At 40.7% G+C, this 22,008-nt stretch overlaps 1 protein-coding gene across 1 annotated transcript in view; it reads right to left on the minus strand.

Moving 5' to 3' along the window:
• Nucleotides 1-22,008, minus strand: part of LMNTD1 (lamin tail domain containing 1) — a 114,777-nt gene continuing 92,769 nt past the window's right edge. Inside the window, exon 13 of the mRNA XM_088134995.1 lies at nt 1-135. Coding sequence (XP_087991121.1) covers nt 1-135 — 135 coding nt within the window. The remainder of the gene's footprint in view (nt 136-22,008) is intronic.

Raw genomic sequence — 22,008 nt, forward strand, 5'->3', positions numbered from 1 at the left:
CTAGAGGAAGGTAATGGGAGTCAGAGATGCCTGAGTCAGGAGCTTGAAATGGGAAGATGAATGGGCAAAATACTTCCACAAAGGAGAACCGATGGGGGCAGCCGGACCTATATAAATCACTCCACCTAAATTAGGCTGTGGAACAAAACAAACAAACAAACAGACAGACAGACAGACAAAAGCAGCAAGGGACTCAGTCATTATTCTAGGCAGAATAAGCACAGGTTACTTCAAATAAGTTGATAAAATTTATTAGGTTTGGGTTAATTTTCTTTCTGAGGGAATTGGACATTCAAATGGTTTAGGGTGATTTGCTGTCTCTCAGGGCCGAACACCCATATTCCACAGAGCAATCAGGAGAATGGAAATTCCTGCCAGATCACTGGGAAAACCCTTCAGCACTGCAAGGAAAACATCATTAGGACAATTTTTACCAGGTCTCCCCTCCTTCAATTCTGTACTGTACTGAACTGAACTACTATAAGGCATTCTACATGGGGAAAGCTTTGGACACAACCCAGAATCTGCAACCTGGCATAAAATGTGCGTACAAGATTGCTGGTGAGATAACCCCATCCAGTTAGAATAATCCAAGTTTCGAAGTCCTTGCAACCAGTTGGCTTCTGGGCCCAATTCAAAGCTCTGGTTGTTACCTTTAAAGCCCTATATGGTGTAGGACTAGGATAAATCAGGCAATATCTGTTTGTTTCATTGTGAACCACCCAGAGTCACTTCTTTGTGAGATGGGCGATATCTAAATGTGAAAAATAAATAAATAAATAAATAAATAACAGCCCCCCACTCGATAGACCCCTCTACCCCTAGAGGGTCAAGCATCCTCAACCCTTTCAGAAACATCTTAAAGCAATACTCGTTAAAAGTACTTTCAACCCATTGTTTAGTATTTGATTATAATTATAATGACATATATTTTTATGGTCCCCCCCTCACCCTTCTGTCCTTAAGGTTTGGAGTGGGTTTTAAATATTATTAATACACAAACAAACAAATAAATAATATGCTATTTCCAACAGTATCTGCACAAACGTGTGTCCCTGGTTAAGGAATGGAGTGAGCACACTTTTCACAGTCATGCCTATGGTTTTCTACTCTTCACATCAACTGCGTCCCTTATTGGCTGTGTTTGGTACTCCCATAGAAGGGGGCGTAACTCTGTGGGTAAACACTGAGACATCAATGTGCACACATATATGCACTGAATGTACATCTGACAGCAAGACTGGCCTATGCAAACTTATGCCATTTCAGAGAGTTCATCTGAATGATTGCTCATGTCTGTAGGTTGACTGACACCAACCTGCCTTGGCAAGACTTTTTTTCTTTTTTTGCAATCAGCTTCCTTTCTGCTTTTTCTTTACATGTCTTGATGCATTCTCTTTAGGTTTTTGCCCTTCCTTTCCTTTCATCCTCCACTTAACTATCCATCCAACAAGAACAATTGGAACTAAAGGGCAGATATGTATCCCAAGGCGTTGAAGGGAATTAACTAGGAATCGGTTGCTTGTCCCTTGCGTATTTCAGAAGGTGCCCTGTCTTTCATGCTTTGTAAATTTCTTGCAGGCAATAACAGTGTAGCCAAAAAGAATCCAACTGCCCCTCAAAATGAGAATTACCCTCCTCCATATCACAAAGCAGAGATGAGGTTGGGAAGGAAAAGGTAAATACTAAATGATAATGGGTGGGAAAATATACTAAAATAGAAAAAGGTTTCACGTTGGAATTTTAATTTATTTATTGGAAAAGAAGCTGCCTCTTATCCATCCATGCTGCAAATGCCTTCACTATAAATATATGCACACATTGTCTGCCAAAGGAACTAACATGGCTTGTGAGGATAGGAGTTTGGTGAGTTGCTGAGAATTAGCTATTGAAGGTGGGGCACATCTTCCTTTATAAAATATTTTCTGTTTTTTTAAAACTGTTGTCCAAAATGGGGACTCCTTCCATGAATATATAACCCCCTCTCTCAACTTGCTGCAATTTTTCTTATTGCAGGATAATCTTTCATTCTTGTCATCTTCATTGTTTTCCTTTTGGTTCTCTGCTCACACCAGCAGTTCCCTCCATTTGTGATGTTACTTACAACTGTTATCTTATTGTTCTTTGAGATAGCTTTGACCACTTAGAGAACTATTTCCAAGGGCTAAGGGAAGAAGATACAATGTCTGGATTAGTTTAAACCTAGCCTGTGGATGACTACAACATTGCAGTAATGAAATAGAGGCCGGTCTAACCGATAGATCCCAAACCAAATAGTGTTGGAACTACCAGATGTGGGTTGCAAAAATCCACATGGTCACTTGATGGGAGCAAAATGTTGGTTTTATCTATTTCTTCACAGGCAGCTAATGGCCCCTTGGAGTTTTGCTGCCAAATCTAGTCACTCTAACCAGTGTGGAATCTAAGCAGGAAGTCTCTACTTTGTAATGATCCCAACTCTGCTGCCTGGGGTCAACACCTTTTAGGAATAAACTCAGTGATTTCTGTGTACGCTGCCTCAAACAGCCTCTGCACAGCAACAGCTTAATTTGGCGGTCCTTATATAGAGAGTATCTTGCCCCTTTGATCTGTTCAAACATTTCCACAATATTTCTAATGGGGATGGGCAGAAACCTCCATGAAATGAAGTGGGGGATTCATGCAGTTCATCTTATCCATGTCCAGCAGCTGCTCTGTGGACCCATTTTCAAGGCAGTTCCATGAGCAGGCCAGCACTTATGTAGCCTTCTAAACACAGAAGAGAGCATCACCACCCCACACAACCTAATAATTGTGCTAAATGTGTCCCAGAAATAGCGAAAGAAGAAATCATCATCATCGCAATCTGACCTGACGGTTAATGTCACCAAGCTGTCAAAGGTGGTGGCCGGGGGGTTGGTGGGTAGAAAGACAGGTTCTGAACTGATTGTAAAATCTGCAAGCCGAATCTGTGCTGATCCTGCGGTGGAAGGAAGATTCCTGGAATGGAGATCCTTAATGATCCTGGCCTAGCCTGTTGCATAAATGTATATACATATGTGTAATGATTAGCATAGTGGAGCATCAAGAAATAACATACATGTCCCTTATTAGAAGGAATCAACAGGACATGCTGCAGAATTTCAGAATTTCTAAAAAAAATAGCATCTGCCCAAAATATGGTCTCTAAAACCTCTAATGCTGAGCTTAAGAGCTGCTCCCAGCATCATATTTTTATGACCCAGAATGACATTCAATCACAGGAAAGTGGTACCACCTGACCTTACCCCAGGAAGGTCCCCCAACATGCAGGGCCTCTTTTCAGTTCATTGTATTCAATCTTGTGTGGCCTGCAACTGGAAAAGGTTGGGCTTTAGGTACCAGCAAAGTTGCTCCCCTTGCCTCTGATTAACCCGAATCAACTTCTTTCCATATCAAAAAGGATTTCAAAATAGCTCATGATGTGGTGGAAAAGTAATAAAATCAATCAGTGTTCTTCCTTTTTAAGTTGCCTTAACCTTGGCAAGAGCAGAGAGAGATTCAGGAACTGCTGCGTAAGCAAAAAGGATTCTTTAAATGCAGGGAACAGAGATAGTATTAAGAAGACACTTGGGTTGACCCCTCCCTGACTTACTGGAGTATTAGAGGGAGGGGAGGAAAAGCACAATCAGGATTGCAAGATTCCATTATTATAACCAATCTCAGTAAAATATAGTTCTGGTTTTCCTGTGGGATGGATTTTCAGATCTGGTCTTCCTCATGGGGCTGACAAACCTTGACTTATTTCCCAGTTGGAAAAACTGTGGTTCCTGTAGATGTTAGATAACACTTCCCATTATCTCTGGTCATTGATCATGCTAGCAGGGCTGATGGAATCTAAAAAGTCCTCATTTCTGATTTATTTTCAGGGCTGGTGGTACTTTATAGAGCAACGTAAGGTTTTGTTTTGTTTTTAATTTTATTTTTTTATTTTTTTTAAAAAAGTGTAGTGTTCTACAGTTTACATTTTAAAATAGAGGAGCTCAAAAGAACAGCTAGGCTGCTCTAGACTAGCATTTAGAAAGCAAGTTGAAACTGTTCTACTGCTTCTCCTTTAGGGGATCCACTATCCGGGATAAGGCTATGCAAATCTATTAGAGGGGTGCTTTTTTGGTGTGAGTTCTGGGAAAAAAACTGGGGCGTCTTGAAGTATCTTCTGCACAGGCATATCCCTCTGCTGATAATGTAGGAAGGTCTTTGAAGTCACTGCACCAAAACTTTGGGAGGACTTGATCACTCAACACTTTGAGAAACACCACTTGATTTGTGAGATTCCTTAAGGAGTTGCACATGCAGTCCTATTATCCGGTATTAGCAACTAAGAAAGGACATGAGACACATTCAGAAGTTACCAACTATCAGGAGCTCATTCAACCTGTTTTAACAATCTTCTTTGGAAAGCAGAAGCTCCTTCCATTTCTGCAGCCTCAAAATCCAAGGAATCAGATGAACGGGCTTACCACATAGGTTTCCCCTCCTGCATTTGGTACCCACCCTCCAGACACAAGATACAAAGTATGAAATGCTAACCCACACAGAGTTGCTGATACCCAAACATTATTCATTTCAGGTCTTGCTATGTTGGCAACTAAGATCAATTTTCCCAATTTGGTGTTCTCCAGACAAATGGCTCTACAGACTTGATCAGCCAACATGGGTAATGCTATATAGGGATAACAGAAATAAGGATCCAAAGCATCTGGAGGCATAAGGCCAAGGTAACCTTTCTCAGGGCTAATCTGCATGGCCAGCTTGTCTCAGTGGGAATACTGGCCACTGATCATGTCTGAAGAGCACAATGTCATCTTTTACCCATCCCACAGTCCTACTGGGAAGGAACCTCTGCCTGTCTTTTTCTGCTCTGGTTAAAAGAAATATTTTCTGACTTGTGCTAGCTCAAATACTGAAGTCCAGATGGCCTGCCACAGTTCACTTCATTGATGGCAAACATCTCTACTCTATTGGCTACTTGGTGCTGTGGCAGGAATGCTCTCTCTCTTCCAGTCATGGGTTGTGGTCCTCCATAGCCATTAGTGGAACTTTTTCACAAATTCACTGATGGAACAATGAAAAAGTGGACCTATCTTTTCTTTTACAGTTCATTGATGGAACAGTGAAATGATCAACTAACTTTAAAAAAAAAACAACAGGGGAAATTAACAAGAATTCTTCCACTTCTCCCTTCTAGCTCAAGTGACAGGAAAAATGATCTTCTGGGGAGGGGGTTTCCTTCTCTTTTTTTTTTACAGATCCAGGAAAGCTAAAGAAGCAGGGCAATCCACCAGTCAGAGATTATGATAAACCTGGTCCAGGCCAAACATCATATCTGAAGGGCAGTCACATTGTAGAGGGGTTGGATTTATTCTCATTTGCTGTAGAAGGTAAAACTAGAACTAATGGGATGAAACTTCAAGGATGTAGATACAGATTAGGCATTAGGAAGAACTTCTTGACAGTAAGAGCTGTCAATCAGTGGAATAGGTTACCTCATGGAGTGGTTTCTTCCCCATCACTCTAAGTTTTCAAACCTAGGATAGATAGTTATCTAGCAGTGGTGTAGTGAATCCTGCAGTGTTCAGTAGGTTGGACTATGATTCTATGATTAGGCCATCACTGTGACCAAAGTGGAGAAAGACTGAAATTCAGAAAGGGATTTCCGAAACCTGCTTCAGTACCAGCTGGTTTACACAAAGAAGACCAGCAGCTTCAAGCTGCAGTGCAGGAGAGTTCTTATATGATGATCTTTGGGCTGGATCAGCTGATTCCATCATGCGAAGATAGTAACCATCAACCTGCCAGCTCACCTTTTAAGGAGTATGCTACACTTGTAAGATAACTTAGGCAGGACTCTTGAAATCCACTGTTTTGGGGACCACCTCTAACTTTTCTAGGAAAATCACTGCAGTGTTTAACTGATGACAAGAAATGCAGGGGTCTGTTTTAACATACTGAATTAAAATATTCCTCTATGTCTTTTCTGCTATTTCTATCCAGATGGCATACTCAAGAGATCATGAGTAAGTTTTTCTTGCAGATGAGAGCAAATTCAGAGAATTATACATGTAAGCTGAATTATGAACAAGCTTTTTGGTTCCAGTTCCTGTGCAGGGGTTCTCAATGCGCTGAAAGAGAATTTACTAATGTTCCCCACATACAGTACGTTCACATGTAGAAGAAGGTATAATCCACACTTAAACAATTCCAGAAAATCAGCCTTTTTTATTTCCCAACTCTTCTGATTCCAGTAAAAAATGTTCCCAAGATTGATTCAATCTGCTCTGATTATCATTCCCTTTCTTCTCTTCCTTGCTGCTCTGTCCACTGGTTCAGCAGCCCATCCAACACAAGCAGAGGTGAATCTGGTCAAACTAGCAACCATCTGGATTTATCCCAACAGATTTTTTATCATGGCTTGTCTATTTCCAGGAGAGCAACTGCCTTGAAGAGGAAGTTCCATGTCCCCAGAAACATCAAGGATATGATGGAATTGTAAGAATACTTCATCTCACGCAAAAACATTTCACTCCTACCGCCCACAGTCCAACACTGACTTACTACTATATTCATAAGGAAGAAGGCTTTCTCTTCATCGTCCCCATGCTTCTTCCAATAGGTAAAAAATAAAGTTCATATAGATGTTTAATTCTATTCTTTTAGTATTGTCCCTGGTGTAAAGGCCAACTACAAGAGAAAAAAAGTTTAAGTTCTAATAAGTTGCATAATATTGATTGTATCATTTTGCTGCAGGGAGAAGTCATAGTTTTTCTCTCCTGGGATATTTACTAAACACACAGCTATGATTTGTGGCCCACATTGAAAGATCAAAGTGGCTTTACATTGACTTTGGGTGACCTATGATCTTGGTTAGCAGCTTTTTTTCTTTTCAGCATATTAATGCTCCCTTTATACCTTGCATTGATTGTGTTGTTGCAAGGATTCTTCATTATGCACATTGCAGTTACAGCTGAAGGCATTCCCACACCACAGCTTCTCCTTTACAAAGCCTTTGGAAGCCAATCTAACATCATCTTCACTTCTGCTAGCCTTGACATGCGTAGGGTAAGCAGGAGGAGAGTGAGTTAATCAGTGTTTACCTTTCCGCTAACCAACAAAAGACTGCAAAGACTGTCATTAAATCAATGTTCCACTTCCCTGATCCACCATGTTCTTCCTCCCATTTCATACACACACACACAAATAAAATAAATTGCTAGCACCTCACCCATTCATGTTTCAGCACGTTGTGTACATTTGTCTGGTAATGGCAAGAGAATCTGCCAAACCATCATTCTCTTGTTGCACTGAAAAGCCCATAGGGGTTGCAGAGATGTAATGATAGCAGGTTGGTAATTTTGCAACCAGATGAATGCACATCTTGATTTTAGAGCTTTTCTGCACTGCAACCTGAAGCTGCTAGTCTCCTGTATCTAATGTGGCTGGAACTGAAGCCGGTTTAAAAAATTGCTTTCCAGATTTTAACCCCTTATTCCACTTTGGCCATGATGATGGCCTGATGTTTTGTCTGGACTGGGCTTACAACAGCCACTAATTGGTGGATCCTCCTGCTTCTTTGCCCTCCTGGATGACTAAAAGTAGAGATCACCATTTCACTTTTTTCCCCTGATACTTGGGCTTGAAGAGAAACCTGGCAGACCTCTTATTGACTTCAGTTTTTTTTTTTTTTTTAAAAAGGAACAGATCCCTTTCACTGTTCCATCAAAGAACTTGTTAAAAAAAAGAAAAAGCCCAGCTTATCACAGCTCTACCAGTGACCTTGTACAAAAAGATGGCTGTTGACTACTGCTTTTGACGCATAGCAGAAAAAGACAGTTGAGGGTTGCCTTCCCAGTGGGTGGAGGATGGTGCTGTGTGTTCTGGTCTTGGGGACATGACTATTCTCACACTGGGACAAGTGGTCACACAGCTCTTTGCTTTGGGCAAAGAGGTTAACCTGTGTCTTTCCCTCTGTCTTTGCACAGATCAGAGATGCCCAGTTTCTGCCTTGTGTTATGCCTAGGATAGGCGACCAGGAAGACAGTACAGCCAAGCCAGTGTGGTTCTTGTATTCCTTTCCCCCTCCTTCATTCATTGCAAAATAGAAAAGCATCTGGCACCTGACTGATAAAACGTTCAGCTGCTCAAGTTAACTAGCATCAAAGGCAATAGCATCAAATTAAGCCTGATTAATGTCATTGGAAGCCCGGGGGATTAATTTTCTAGGTCCATTTTAAATGATTCACTGCTAAGTAAATAAACAATTAGGTACAGTATGTTATATAATAGCTGAAATAAGAATTAACTCCCCCCCCCCAATATTAATAATTACATGGCTAGCTTTTATTGGATGGTCTGAGTATTAAAAAATGTAGAGGACCATAATTTTTTTTTCAAAAGTATCCATGCCTGAAAATGAGTGTTAAAAAGGGGGAAAGGAATGAATATTTAGGGCTAATTTTCAAGGAATAATGGGTTTTGCCAAAAGGGGCTAAGTGGCGATGCAAAATTTAATGCAATTCAATGTCTCATTTAATAGATTCTACCTCCTTTGCACATAGTGCTCACACACCAACAATCTATGGCCAGAAGAATCTTCTGCATATAATACTGCACGTGAATTAGCCAGAATATGAGTTCAGAGCCAGAGAAAAGAATATTATTAATAATAATAATAATAAAACAGACAAAGTAATAGAAAATGAAGAAGCTAAAGTGCTCTGGGACTTTAGAATTCAAACAGGCAAGCACCTGCCACACAACACCCAAGACTTAACAACTGTTGATAAGAAAGACAAAAAAGTCTGGACAGTGGACATTGCAATAACTGGAGACAGCAGACAGAAGAGAAAGAACTGGAGAAAATCACAAAATATAACCTGCAAATAGAAATAGAATGACTGTGGCAAAAGAAAGCAAAGATAGTACCAATAGTAATAGGTGCCTTGGGTGCAATCCTAAAACATCTGGAGCATCACTTGAAGACCATCAGCCAACTGCAAAAGGCAGCTTTGCTTGGAACAGCTTACATCCTGCGACCATACCTTTAATCCCATCAAGCAACCACATCTGCCTATCCCAGCTCCTTGGGAAGGACTCGATAGGTAGATAAAAATGCCAGATCCAGTCTAAATGTCTGGCTGACTGTGTGTCCAACCATAATAATTTACTACATTTATATGATGCCCAGCTTGCCGCGACTCTTCTGGAGTACAGGATACCTTAACGAGAAAAAGGCTCCTCACTTATCTGTGTTTCTTACAATAGCCAGGTTACATAAGCACAGAATGGTTTTTCAGCCATTCTGGTGGATTAAAACCCTTCAATATCCCGCCAATGAAACAGAAATATTAACAATGTTAGTAATGCCGTGAGGAGGTTTATGAAGAAGGGCATATTCAACACTTTGAATATATTGTTCTAAATTCCTGGAGATGGTAATTCTGCACACTGACAATTCTACATGTTTATGAATCCTCATAAGCGGAATTGTTCTGTAGCAGGCATAAATTGCCTTGAAATGAGCTGCATTCCAAGCAGAGGCATACCTGTGACGAGAGACTTTTATCCAAATAATGAAAGCAGCATTGCCCCATTGGGATGTAAGCTCCACCACTTTTGTATGTCATGATGCCCATATAAAGGGGTGGAGCTTGTATCCCAGCAACGCTATGCTCCTCTTGATACTCTTTGTGGACACCTCTGGTTCCAAGTGATATGGGTGGGACTGTAGGGTGTTGATTGAATTTGCTGTTGCTCAGTCATTGATGGAGAAAAAAAAAAACTTTTTTAGATGTCTTGGGGCTGAGCCTCATACAAACTTTACAACTATTACCAGGGCACTGTGTCTTCAAAAAGGATTTTTGTGCTTTGGACTTTGTGCAAATGCAATATCTCTCTGCTCCCAATTAAAGCAGCTACATCCTTTTTCATTCTTCTGGGCAAGCCTGCAAAAGGATGAAGCTGTTTTACGGAGTCAAGATTTAAAGTAGCTATATCTTGTTTCCCAGATGTGAATCCCAAAATTACTTCTAAATAATTTTCCCAGCATGTACAGCCTTATTAATTTCCACTATTGCCATTACTAATTGTAGTCATAAAGTTGAAAAATGGTCATCTAACAAATATTACAGAACATTCTTTAGAAACTATGGTTTCACTGGATCATTTATCACTGTACCATATCACCTGATTAAAAATGGTTTTAGTATTTATTCTTCAGCACAATCCCATCTGCTTTTTCTTTATCCTGCCAAAAATACATACCCTCAATATCTAATCATATCTAATCATACTTCTTTGTAAGTGCTTTTTGGCTGTGATTTCAGTGCATCTTCCTGACTTTCCTGCTTTCTCCAATTAATTAATATGTTGCATTTACAAGTACTTTTCAGAGGAACACCAAAACTGGAACAAGTCCTTGAAGAATCAAATATGAGTCCAAAAAACACCTAATGTGACTACATACAAGAATATTCCCCACGAATTTGGATCACAACTCTAATTAAAATAAACCAATGAAACTTCAGCAATTTTCAGGAGTTGGGGGTGACTCTGAAATACACTGGCATAGAGGTATAGTTCAATACGCTTTAGAAAACTGAGCATCTTTACTTCTTTAAAAAACCATTGGAAAAAATGTTGTGCTGATTACATTTGTCTCCTAGCTGAAGGCAATACCTAAATAAACAGTTTAGTTTGGGTTAATTAATATTCATGGAACTTCTAATGCTTAGAAAAGGAGGGGAGGGTGGAATGTGAAAAGACCAGAACACTTTAGCAAAAACTCATCAACAAAGTGTGTGTGTGTTTAATGAGTTCACAGACTACTTGATATGTGCAAGTAGGAGCTGGCAACTCTATCTGGTATAGCAACTTGACAGCTTGACCCACAGAAGCTCGTCAGTGGCTTTGGGCATTTCCACACCCGGATCTTTGAAACAGTTCAGAAACAGCCCTGGATATGGTGCACAACGTTGGCTGTTTTGGGAAGCAGAGTTCACTGACTTCAGCTTCTCTGCTACTTTATTTGCAAGCAGAGCAAATCTCTCTCCCACCCCTCCTTTGCAACATCTCAGCTCTGTAAGGCTTGTGGATATCTGTTCTCTTATTGGTGGTTACTGTCTATACTCCCCAGCTGGAAGATGCAGTGATTGCCTTTTGAAGTTTTCAATACTTCACGATCAGCAAAAATCAAGAGAGTCGAAGGTTTGCTTCTAACCATTTATGAGCAGTTAAGAAGGGGAAACCATGCAATGCAATCCTTCTCTAGACCTTCCCTCTGCAATGGGGCTTTGACTTGATTAGGACTTGGGGATAATATTGTCACATTTTGTGCTGACTTCAGCAGGATAGTTAACACTGTATGACTCTGGATAATTTGCCGTAGGTTAAAGATGCCTATGTTCTTCTTGGCTGTATCCCCAGTATTTGAAATTGGCAAAGATAACAAGAACTGTGAATTTTGGGGGCATGCAGGACAACTAAAAGAATTATTATTCAACACTGGAAAAAAAAATCTCTCCTTCATTTGCAGGAGTGAATTGTTGACATCTGCTCTTTGTCAATAACTGAACAAACATCTTTGTTTTTTCAGAGAGACAGGCAAGGAAGAAAACTTTTGAGCAATATGGTAAAACCTTTTGGGACTGTTCTAATTGTCCAGGCCCAATTTTTTTCCTTTTCTGACTTTTATCGTCATCGTCATCATCATCATCACCATTATCATCATCATCATCATCATCATCATCATCATCATCATCATCATCATCATTTAATTTTGAAATCATATTATTTCATTAATCCTGTACATTTTGTCTTTGAGTTTAACTATCCAGATGCAACATGTTATCAGCATTATTGAATAATGTCTTGCTGGATTTGGTCCAATATTCCTTATTAGGAACTTTTAGTTAAGAATCATGATTTTGCCCTCCAATGTGCTTAAACGACCCCCTTATGTCTACATCAGGAAGAGACAGCTGGACAATGCATCTTCTATAACACAGATAACCCAGCTAATTATTAAGGCAGGCATAGTAAAAACTTCCTGTTGCAGGGTTAGGTTAGAGTATTTGGTTTAAACTAAATACAATCTGTTAGTTCTCTAGCAATCAGGCACAAAGTTTTCACGGCATGCTGTTTCTCAATATGAATCCAGTGTGTGATATATTTATATTATGTACAGTATAAAGGATACTTTTATGCCCTCTTCTTTAGGATGACTGAATCTAAACCTGAGACTGAGAACAAATCCACGCTTTCTGCTCATTGGCAGTGTGTCCCCCCCACTTCCTGAGTGGGCAAAGAACAACATCCTCCTCCTCCCCCTCCCAGCCCATTGCAAACACACCCTGTGCTGGTGCTTTCCAGCTCAGAACGGCTGAACTGCAGGCATCTTAAGCTCTTCAGAGCTGATGTTCTCCAGCAGTTTGTTCCATTCTAGCAGCAGCTCCAGCTCTGATTGGCTGCAGGGCCTGGCATGTCCCTCCCCTGCAGGGGCTGGTCACTGCCTGGCAGCTATTTTGTCCGGGGCTGCTATCTTCTCTGGCTATCAGCAGCTCCTGTGGCTTTTTTGATCTTTCAGTTGATCCAATAACAGCCCCTTAATCAATGAACTATCCTCAACCCCAGAAGCTCACGTTCCATTCAACCCTTAGATTTCCCAGCGGGCACCCTTTCTGTTTCTGCCCACAGGATTATGAAGCCTTTCCTTAATTTCTTTAACAAGTTAAATTTGCAATGTAGGAGCACTGCTGCTTTGTTTCTACGAAGCCAACATCATCAGTTCTTCCTTGTTACAAAGTCTCCATGGACGTACAAAGGACAGTAGGAATTAGAGGAGCATGCTCCCATTTTGCTTGGATGATGGTAGCCTCAGAGCAACGATGGAGCCATAAGCAGAAAGAAGAAGAAAGAAAGGGTCTGTGTTAGTGTCAAAGGAGGCATGAAGGCACCATGTGTACAAAGGCAAGGCATGGGGTCTAGTGAGGAGGGAATAATCCCTGAAAGGAAAGACAGGCACAGGTAGGCTGGTCCACACAGGAGCCAGCAGTGAGGGTTGCCTTCACTGCAGGCATGGGAAGGGCAAGAAGCAGAGTAACAACCAACGAGGTCTTGAGATGGTCATGGTCCAGACTGAGCATGACCCAGCCTCATCACCAACCCATGGCAATCCAGATTGGACTCTCTCAAGTTGGCTCAAGAAACAGTTGGGAGTAGCAAGGGAGACAGAATTGTCCTGAACGTCATATATGTCTCCTCAATCAATAGTCAAGGCAATTTTCTTCCAGGTCAGCTGCCCAAAAACTTGAAGTGAAAAACTTCTCCTTTAAGATCTCAGAACTGCCTGCAATCCAGAAGATGAGGGGGGAGGCAATCTGTTTTTCTACTGGTGGGACCTTCCACCAATCAGCCTCTTAGCTATATGGCTACCCCCTCACTTGGGCAATGTAGGCAATGTAGCATCAGAGTCCCCTTGCATTGGGAGATGGGCTTTTTCCAGCCAGACCACCAGTTGGGGGGATATATTTTCCTTTCCACAAGCAAGAAGGGTGGTGATGTTGACCATGTGGAAGCGCCCTTAAAATGCTGAAAACAAGACTGCAAACCACTGCCTCTCACAGACCTGCAGCAACAAGATTCCTTTCATTTCCCTCCACACAAAAGGGAAGGGGGGGGGGGAAGTTGGGGAAGGAAGCATAGTATCCTAGCCCTTTACACACTGGCTGGCTACCTAAAGAGAGTGGGGACTGCCTGCCAGCTTTATCCTTGCTACTTTGGCCTGGGCTACTGAGAGGAAGCTGCAAAGCCCACAAGCACGTATTTCCTTTAGAAGACTTGTAGTTCTAAGTGGAGAGATAAGGCAAGAGTTGGAGAAAATGGAGCCACAGCTCTCATTCCAAATAAATCTAGCTATTGTATATGGGAGTTTCACCGATTCCACAGCTGAGCCAGAAATAAATCAGCTCATCTTCCTGATGTTGTTGACACTGTGGAACCCGAGAAATTCAGGGCTGCTTTCAAGCTGATGTAGAATCTGCTTGTGGTCCTGCCCTTAACACAACTGTAATATATTTGTTGGCACAATATTATCAAAGTCCCTTGAAATTCCAGACAAAATGAAGGAATCCTGCAATGAGAGGAACAGTGCAAGCATTTCAAACTGAGGACTGTTTTTCAAGCCTATGAAATTTATATTTCTTGAGGAGTTGGTTACTTTTTCATTGCCCAAGTTGCAATTCCCTGCATTTTCATTCTATTTTCATTGAAGCTGTTTGGGTAGCATCTCTGTGTTTCTTGGTAACAAGAAATGTCACCAGTGCAAATACTATACACCCATCTGTATCACCCTTACCGACATCTGGATAACTGCAGTAAAATCTAAGCTAATTTAGACATGCACCAGAGATATAAAACTGAATAAAGAATATGTCACATTGGGTGACATCCAGCACCCTAGAAAACCACAGCAGCAATATGAATTATGGGTGTCCATGTGTGTGTGTGTCAAAATTCAAGATGATGGTGGCAGCTGTGTGATTGAAGGCACACCCCTTTTTAGATTGCAGTGGTTGTAAAAAGGGGTGGGGCTTTGCATAATAATACATGCTTTATTGACTTTTTTTACACACACACACACACACACACCCACTCCCAGGCCACCCCTGCTACGAATATATATTCTGGTATTTCCATGGACTATTTATGCAGTTCCTGCCAGAAAAGGATGATAATATCAAGGGGAGAGAACTATCGCACTGCTGACCTAGCTGGTTCATTTGACATGTTGGCAATTTTATCACCAGCTCTGCAGTTTGACATAATAAACCCAGAAAATGCACCCCTATTATTGAACCCAGAAAATACACCCTATTACCGAAGCAAACAGGCCAGTGGTCCCCATTTTGCTACGCTGAGCTCTGGAGGCAGGCAATAAAATTTGTATAGAATATGATCAGCTTGGTTCCCCCAAGATTGCTGAGATGTTTTCATGCACAGGGAAGCGAGGAGATTGCTTGCTGTAGTTTTGCTTGCTCCCTCTGACATCATTGAATCGATGGGCTCAAAGATCTTGCCATTTCACATGGTGGACACCGTTCTCAATAATTTGGGATCATTTGTGAAAGAAGATGGCCAGATAGCACACCAACTATTGTGCAAGAAGACACTGAGTGGCTTTTGTGATGGAGGGAACAATTTACATCTCCCCCCGCCCCCTTTTCTTTGACTTTGGATATATAGATATCTGTCAGTGTCATAGCTGTTGTATAGCAGCCTCTTAACCTTGGTTTCTATTATCAGTTTCCTCCTGGGATTCATGCTGACAGTGACAAACTAGGAACTCATACAATGGATGTATTGCCTGTTTGATGCCACCTCCATCACTGGTGAATGGGTATGATGTATCCCAGCCAGGAAAGTAAGAATATTCTTGATTCTGTCAATTTAAGTAATCTTGTGTTCTTGGTAGGGATACCTCCCAACTATTCTGACTGAAGAATAATGTGGACATTATTTTATTGGAGTAACATGGTCACTATTAGGAAGTAGCCTTCATTTTAATCTGCAAGAAGTAATAGAAACAGAGTGAGCACCGTCCTAATCTTACTGGAGAAAATAAAAAAAAAGAAAGAAAGATCTCATTGAGGACCCTTTGCAGACAGCTAATGGTCAGGAAGCTGCCTTAACGTTAGGAGGAAATGGGATAGCAGGGTTTTTAAAAAAAGAGAGAGAGAAAATGGCTGTCCTGTTTGTTAAACTTAAAATTAATGCTGGTAAATGAATAACCTGCACTACGTTGTCCAAATAGGATGTGCAGTCATTGGAGGGCCAAAGAAATCTGAAGAATTCTGTTGTTTCAAGCTCCATTCACTGGAATTGATCTCGTTATCATAATATTGTTTATCATATGTCCACAAAGTATCTTAATGACATAAGAGATTTTCAGAAGTATGCTGCCATCTTGATCTTGACTTTTTTGATCCCACCCCTCCCTTCTGTGTGAATGCCCTTGACAGTTTTGCTGATAAGTTCTTATTTCATTCATTTTCATGTAATCATTTGAAATAATGATGTGGAAGAATCTTCTTGCAACATTCTATCTGTTCTGTGAACTGCCAACATTATAATATAGCATTCTCAAATCTACAAAGAAGCCGAAAGGGTTGCACCTCCTGGAGACTATTTGCAAGGAACTCTATAAATAAATGCTTGATATAGGGAGATTATACATGCAATTTGATTATGAGAACCATGCTAACAAGCCTACTCTAACTGAATTGGGTTTGAATAATTGAATGAAAATTAGAGAGTAGGAATACCAAGCAGTTCAATAAAAATGTGTGTTTTCTGCAAACAGCTGTGCTCCAGCTCCATGGAATAAGGCTGCACCTGAGCCCAGCAACATTTCTGTATTGGGTTGGGGACAGGGATTTTCTAAATATTTCCTTCCTTCCTTCCTTCCTTCCTTCCTTCCTGCCTGCCTGCCTGCCTGCCTGCCTGCCTCCTTCCTTCCTTTCCTCCTCCTCCATTTCAAGTTAATAATTCATTTTGTGGCTGTCCAGCTTTGTTCCAAACTCTTGTTTTGTCACTGGCACAGGCCCAGGAAACAGCTTGCCATTGATTTAATCATCACTGGGAGGGATGATAATTTTTATTGGGTCATTGGAAGAACCAAGCAGCTTTTCATACATAAAAATATCTCATTAGCTTTATTATGAGTAAATGAGGAAAGGTGGGTGCCAAGCTGGAACATTGTGCAAGACATGGTCTCCTAAGTGGTTTTTAAAATAAATCAAAGAAATACATAAGCCAAGTGCAAGTTATTCCTATAAACAAGGCTTTAAACTAAACTGGTTTTGTTACATTAGAGTAATAAAGAAAATTTAATAAACTACATGTTGGGCAACCTGTTTCAAAGGCAGTCCTTGACCAGATTTGATTGCCCCTTGCAAGTAATTATATAAGCCTTTGGAAATAATTAATCTGTCCCTTCCTTGCTACATAGAAAGGGAAGAAAAATGGGGAGGAGAAAGAGATTAGGGTTAGGGTTATTTTCACTCCTGAGTTTCTCCAAAGCATTTTGCAGCCAGCTGTCATCTTCACCCCTGCCAACTTCAGAATGCTGAGAACAGGAATGGAACGCCATCAGCCAATCAGCGCTCCCTCCAATCAGCCAACAGGAGAGTGCAAACTCTCATTTAGCCAATGCCTGCCCACCGAACTACGGCAGTGTCTGGAGTAATAAAAATCCCCTTGCTCTGAATAGGAAGGGAGAAAAGTAAATGGTTAAATTGTCCCCATGTTTTCAGTATGTATTGGGTGTGTCTTTGGGGATTCTGCAAAATGAACAAACAGTTTAGCTGTTGGTAAAGGGGACTAGGAAATGCTGACTGGCTGTCAAGCATTTATCTATTTATTTATTTATTTTTTGCATGTGAATTCTCACTGAAAACTGATGATGGTGTGCAGGGAATTCGGGATGATGGTGGTCAAAAGGGTGTCAAAATAGGCAGGCTAAATCACACAGCCATCTTTTTTACTTCTGACCTTCCTGCAGATGTCCCTGGTAGGTCCTTGGATGAACATATCTTGGTTACAATGGACTTTGGCTATAAAGGAGAAATTTCTTGCAACGCACAGAAAAAAGGGTTGGATTTGATTGCGTGGTCATGGCTACCATCTTGACTGTTTTGAGCCCTCCCTCTGCAAATGCCTTGGTTAATGCCTTTGAATAACAGACCTTGGTTCAATGAACTTTGGCTACAATGGGCAAATTTGTTGTGATGCATGTAAAAAAGGGACATGTCTTGAACTGTGTGATCAAGAAGGCATCTTGACCTTTTCTGCCTCCCTGCCCCCTCCCCCAGTGGACACCCCTGATGGCATGATATTACAGTTTTGCAGCTAAGCATTTTTCCAGGGGTTGAGACCATGGTTGTAGGCTGCAGTGTATAGCTTCTTGGTGTATCTGAGAGAAAGATATAAAGTTTGACTGAGCCCAGAGCCCAGAGCCCAGAGATGGAGTGTGGCAAAGAGTTCTGTGCGTCTTGCCTACATAAGCGGGGAAAATCAAGCCAGGCTAGGATTGTGAAACCGATTTATAAACTGGCTAAAAATATGAAGCTTGGTTTTGCTGATGAAGTTGTCTGTGAAATTGACTACAGAGCTTAAAGCTGCAGCCATGGGAGGTGAGGCTTCCATGAATGGGTAAATGGACAGCCCTAGACTCCACAGAACTTCAGGTTCATTAATCACAAAGTAGAAGTTCTGTGCTTTGAGCACAGACAAGGCAGTTCAGTTGTCTAAGGCAGTGTTTCTCAACTTTGGCCACTTGAAGATGTGCGGACTTCAATTCCCAGAATTCCCCAGCTAGCTATGCTGGCTGGGGAATTCTGGGAGTTGAAGTCCGCACATCTTCAAGTGGCCAAGGTTGAGAAACATTGGTCTAAGGAGATTGATGCTATACATAGAAATCCCCAGTGTCAGAAAGGAAGGGTGGAGGGGAGAGAAGTCAAGAACCAGAAAGGTGGATAACAGAGGGAAGGGAGGCCACACTCTGCAATACCCCTCCTTTGCCTTTCATTTTCTTCCTTGATATAGAAGATCAGAGTCCCAGCTAACCAGCATTTGAATCTGCTCCTTCAGTTAGTGGCAAGGGGCAAAACCTAAGCAATTCTGACTAATCATGAAAAAACTAAGCAAGTTCAGCACTTTGAAATTTCAAACTCTAGTCTAGCCTGGAAGCTGGAAAAAAAAAAAAAATCCCATCCTGGAAGAAGCCAATAGGGAATAATTTTCCTATTGTTGCCAAGAAAACATGGATGTGGCTATGAAGTCACCAGGAATTGAACCTGAGTTGAAATAGACTTGACTTACTATTTACAGTTAACTGGCATAATTTTATAGTATATGCATTTTCCTATTAAAGTAATCCACGTTGTCCCCAGGAGTCAAAGACTGAATCAAGGGAGACTTTATTTTAGCTTATTTTTGATAAGCCCATCAAATGTGGTGTTGATGGATTGTCATGGTGGGAAGTATTGTTTTACCTTTCTGTCTGTTTTTATTGGTTGTTATTGTGAGCTGCTGAGGATTACTGTGTATAAGATAGGCGGCTATATGTATTCTATAAGTAAAATAAATAAATAAGCATATGTCCTCCTGAAAGCTAGAAATCTAGCTGCCACATTAAAGTTCTCATGAAGTTTATCAAAGCAAGGAAGAGATAGGCTGGAAAAAAATGAAAATGGCTTGCCACTTACAAGGAAATACATGGAAAGAATTGGAGGTAGAACTGAAGCCACTTTAGATCTATTTTTTAAAATAATAGTTATAATTAAAATATTAATTATAACTGTGACACAGTTGAAGCAAATAAACAGGAGATCCTTCAGGTGAATTTCACTGAACAAAATTTATTTCTTCTCAGAATATACAGGGTGCTACACACCTACATTAAAGGTTGGAGAAGGTGAAAAGGTACATTTAGAAGAAAACACAGCTGGTTGGATGGAAGCCAAATGTTCAAATCTAGTTTGTACCTCAGGAATTGAGAAGGATGACAAGACAGAGGCATGTTAAGTGTTTTCATACACTTAAAAAATAAATCTCTCTCTTCTATAGTTTCAGAGTAATATTCATAGGGGGAAATCATCCCACAAAAGAGAAAGTGGGGTGTCTATTGAACCCTATCGACCTTATCAAAAAAGCTATTTAATACTTCACATTTAATGATTGGAGCACTCGGTTTATATAACTGAATGAAAACCTGGATGAAATAGTTTTTGTTTTGCTGAGTAGACTCTTTTAATCAACTAAAATGATGCTTCTGGTTAACTGAATTAGACAGTTTTAAAATATAAAAGACTTTTAATCCATGTATTTACAAGAGTTGTCAGTTGCAACCTGTTGCTTTAAAATATATATGCCCCTCTTTGCATAATAGAGAGGGCACAGATTCTGTGAAGTATTATATAAATGAGACAAAGGTAGTGGGAACCTGTACTGTAATAGATGTGTGTGTGGGGGGCTTTTGCCTCCAATTCATCTCATTCAGCATGGCCAATGATCAGGAAGTGGATTTCTACAATATTTGGAGAGGCAGAAGTTTTCTATTCCTGATCTAACAACCAAAAAGAACACTTTTCAGATTTAATAAATAATGTATAAGGAAAGTAAACCACCAAAATAGGAGCTATCAGTCTAATTTTAGGTCATGGTGTGGACAGCCACTAAATAAATAAATGAATAAATACATTTTTGACAGGACCCAATCTCGTGAGATTTTTTTCATTTTCACTCCTGAGATTAATACTGTATATTCTTGCTTCAGATCTTGTGAGATTCAGCCCTTTTGCCAAAATCTGAGGTTTTGCAATTTCACAAGGTTTGTTCAAAACTGTAAATGGAAGATGTCAACTAGGGGTTCTGCAGGCCAAAAGTTCATTGGTGCTGTACTGCTGAACCCTAAAATAAATTAAGTTTTCATCAAATAGCAAATCTTGATGTAATGTCCACTTTATTGTATCTGAAACCTTAAAATAATGCTTGCAGGTACCAAAAAGGAATACACCAATAAGCACTGACTAGCATAAATGTGATTTTGGACACGTACATCAGAACATTCAATTGGAAGTACATTCAAGATGAATATTCATTACAAAGTTTTCTGGCTTAGCAAATCTAAGAAAACACTAAGCTTACCCAGAAAACCGTTGCTGGACCCAACAGTGCTAGATAATTTCTTATCACTCTCCAATCTTTCCTTCTCTGGGAAAGTTGTAGAGAAAGTGGTGGGCTGCAGCTTCTAGAGGGCCCTGGAGGAAACAGATTATCTGGACCCCTTTAAGTCAGATTTCAGGCCTGATCATACTATTGAGACAGCATTGACTGCACTTGTGAACAAGCTCCGATGGCCTCTGAACGAGGGTGGTGCACCCCACCTGCCCCTTCCTAATCTCTTAGCAGTTTTTGATACCACTGATCATGATCACTGGTATCAAAGCCACTGGACTGGCTCAGGAGATTTTGAATAGTGGACACAGCGTTATGGTGGTTCTCCTTCTTCCTCTGTGGTTGGTTTCAGTTGGTCTTGGAGGGGTGAGTAGAAGTCCAGTCCTAAGGCTTAACTGTCTAGGGTACCTCAGGGTTCAACCCTTTACTCCAGTGTTTTTCAGCCTTGGCAAATTTAAGATGTGTGGACTTCAACTCCCAGAATTCCCCAGCCAGCAATCCCAACTCTGGAAGTTGAAGTCTACACATCTTAAAGTTGCCAAGGTTGAAAAACACTGCTCTACTTTGATGTAACATGGGGTGAGGTCATCTGGTGGCACAGGGTTAGGTATTATCAGTAGCTGATCTAGAACATGGCAGCATGAATATTTATGGGTACAGCTCAATACACCCATATAATACTGCTACTGCGTGAGATGCAGTGGTTATTAGTGGCCTTCTGGATGTAATTCAAGTTGCTATGGTGCTCTAGAAAGCCCTTCATAGAGTCTGGATGTTTGTGGACTGTAGGTTGCCAGTAAGTTGTCCATCATATAAGATCCAACAGGCTCCAGTCTTGTCAATTATACAGTGCCACCTTATAGGACCCAAGAGGCATGCCTTCTTTGTCATAGCCCCTGCCCTATGGAAAAATTTGCTTGTCTCTGGCCCCACTGGCCTTTAAGAAGGCCCCGAAGACCTGATTTTCCTCCTAGACCTGCCCAATTATAACGATATAGGTTGTGTGTCTGGCTCTTAGCCCCCAGTGCAGTATGTTTTATTTATTTCTTATTTTGTCATTTCCCCTTGTATTTGATGCTTTTAATCTTTACTAGCCGCCCAGAGTTACTTGGTGAGTGGGCAAACACATCAATTGCACTAACAAACACAAGAGGTTTAGTTGCCAAAGACATTGATGTACAATAGTGCCTTGAGGAGAGCTTAGCCTATGCTAACAAAATTTAGGTACATAGGACAACATTTTGCTTTTTTTAAAAAAAA

This window comes from Python bivittatus, unplaced genomic scaffold (genome assembly GCF_059951505.1).
Source record: "Python bivittatus isolate LINGU-HERP-01145 unplaced genomic scaffold, Pbiv_v1 ctg000120_np1212, whole genome shotgun sequence".
Classification (NCBI taxonomy): Eukaryota; Metazoa; Chordata; class Lepidosauria; order Squamata; family Pythonidae; genus Python; species Python bivittatus.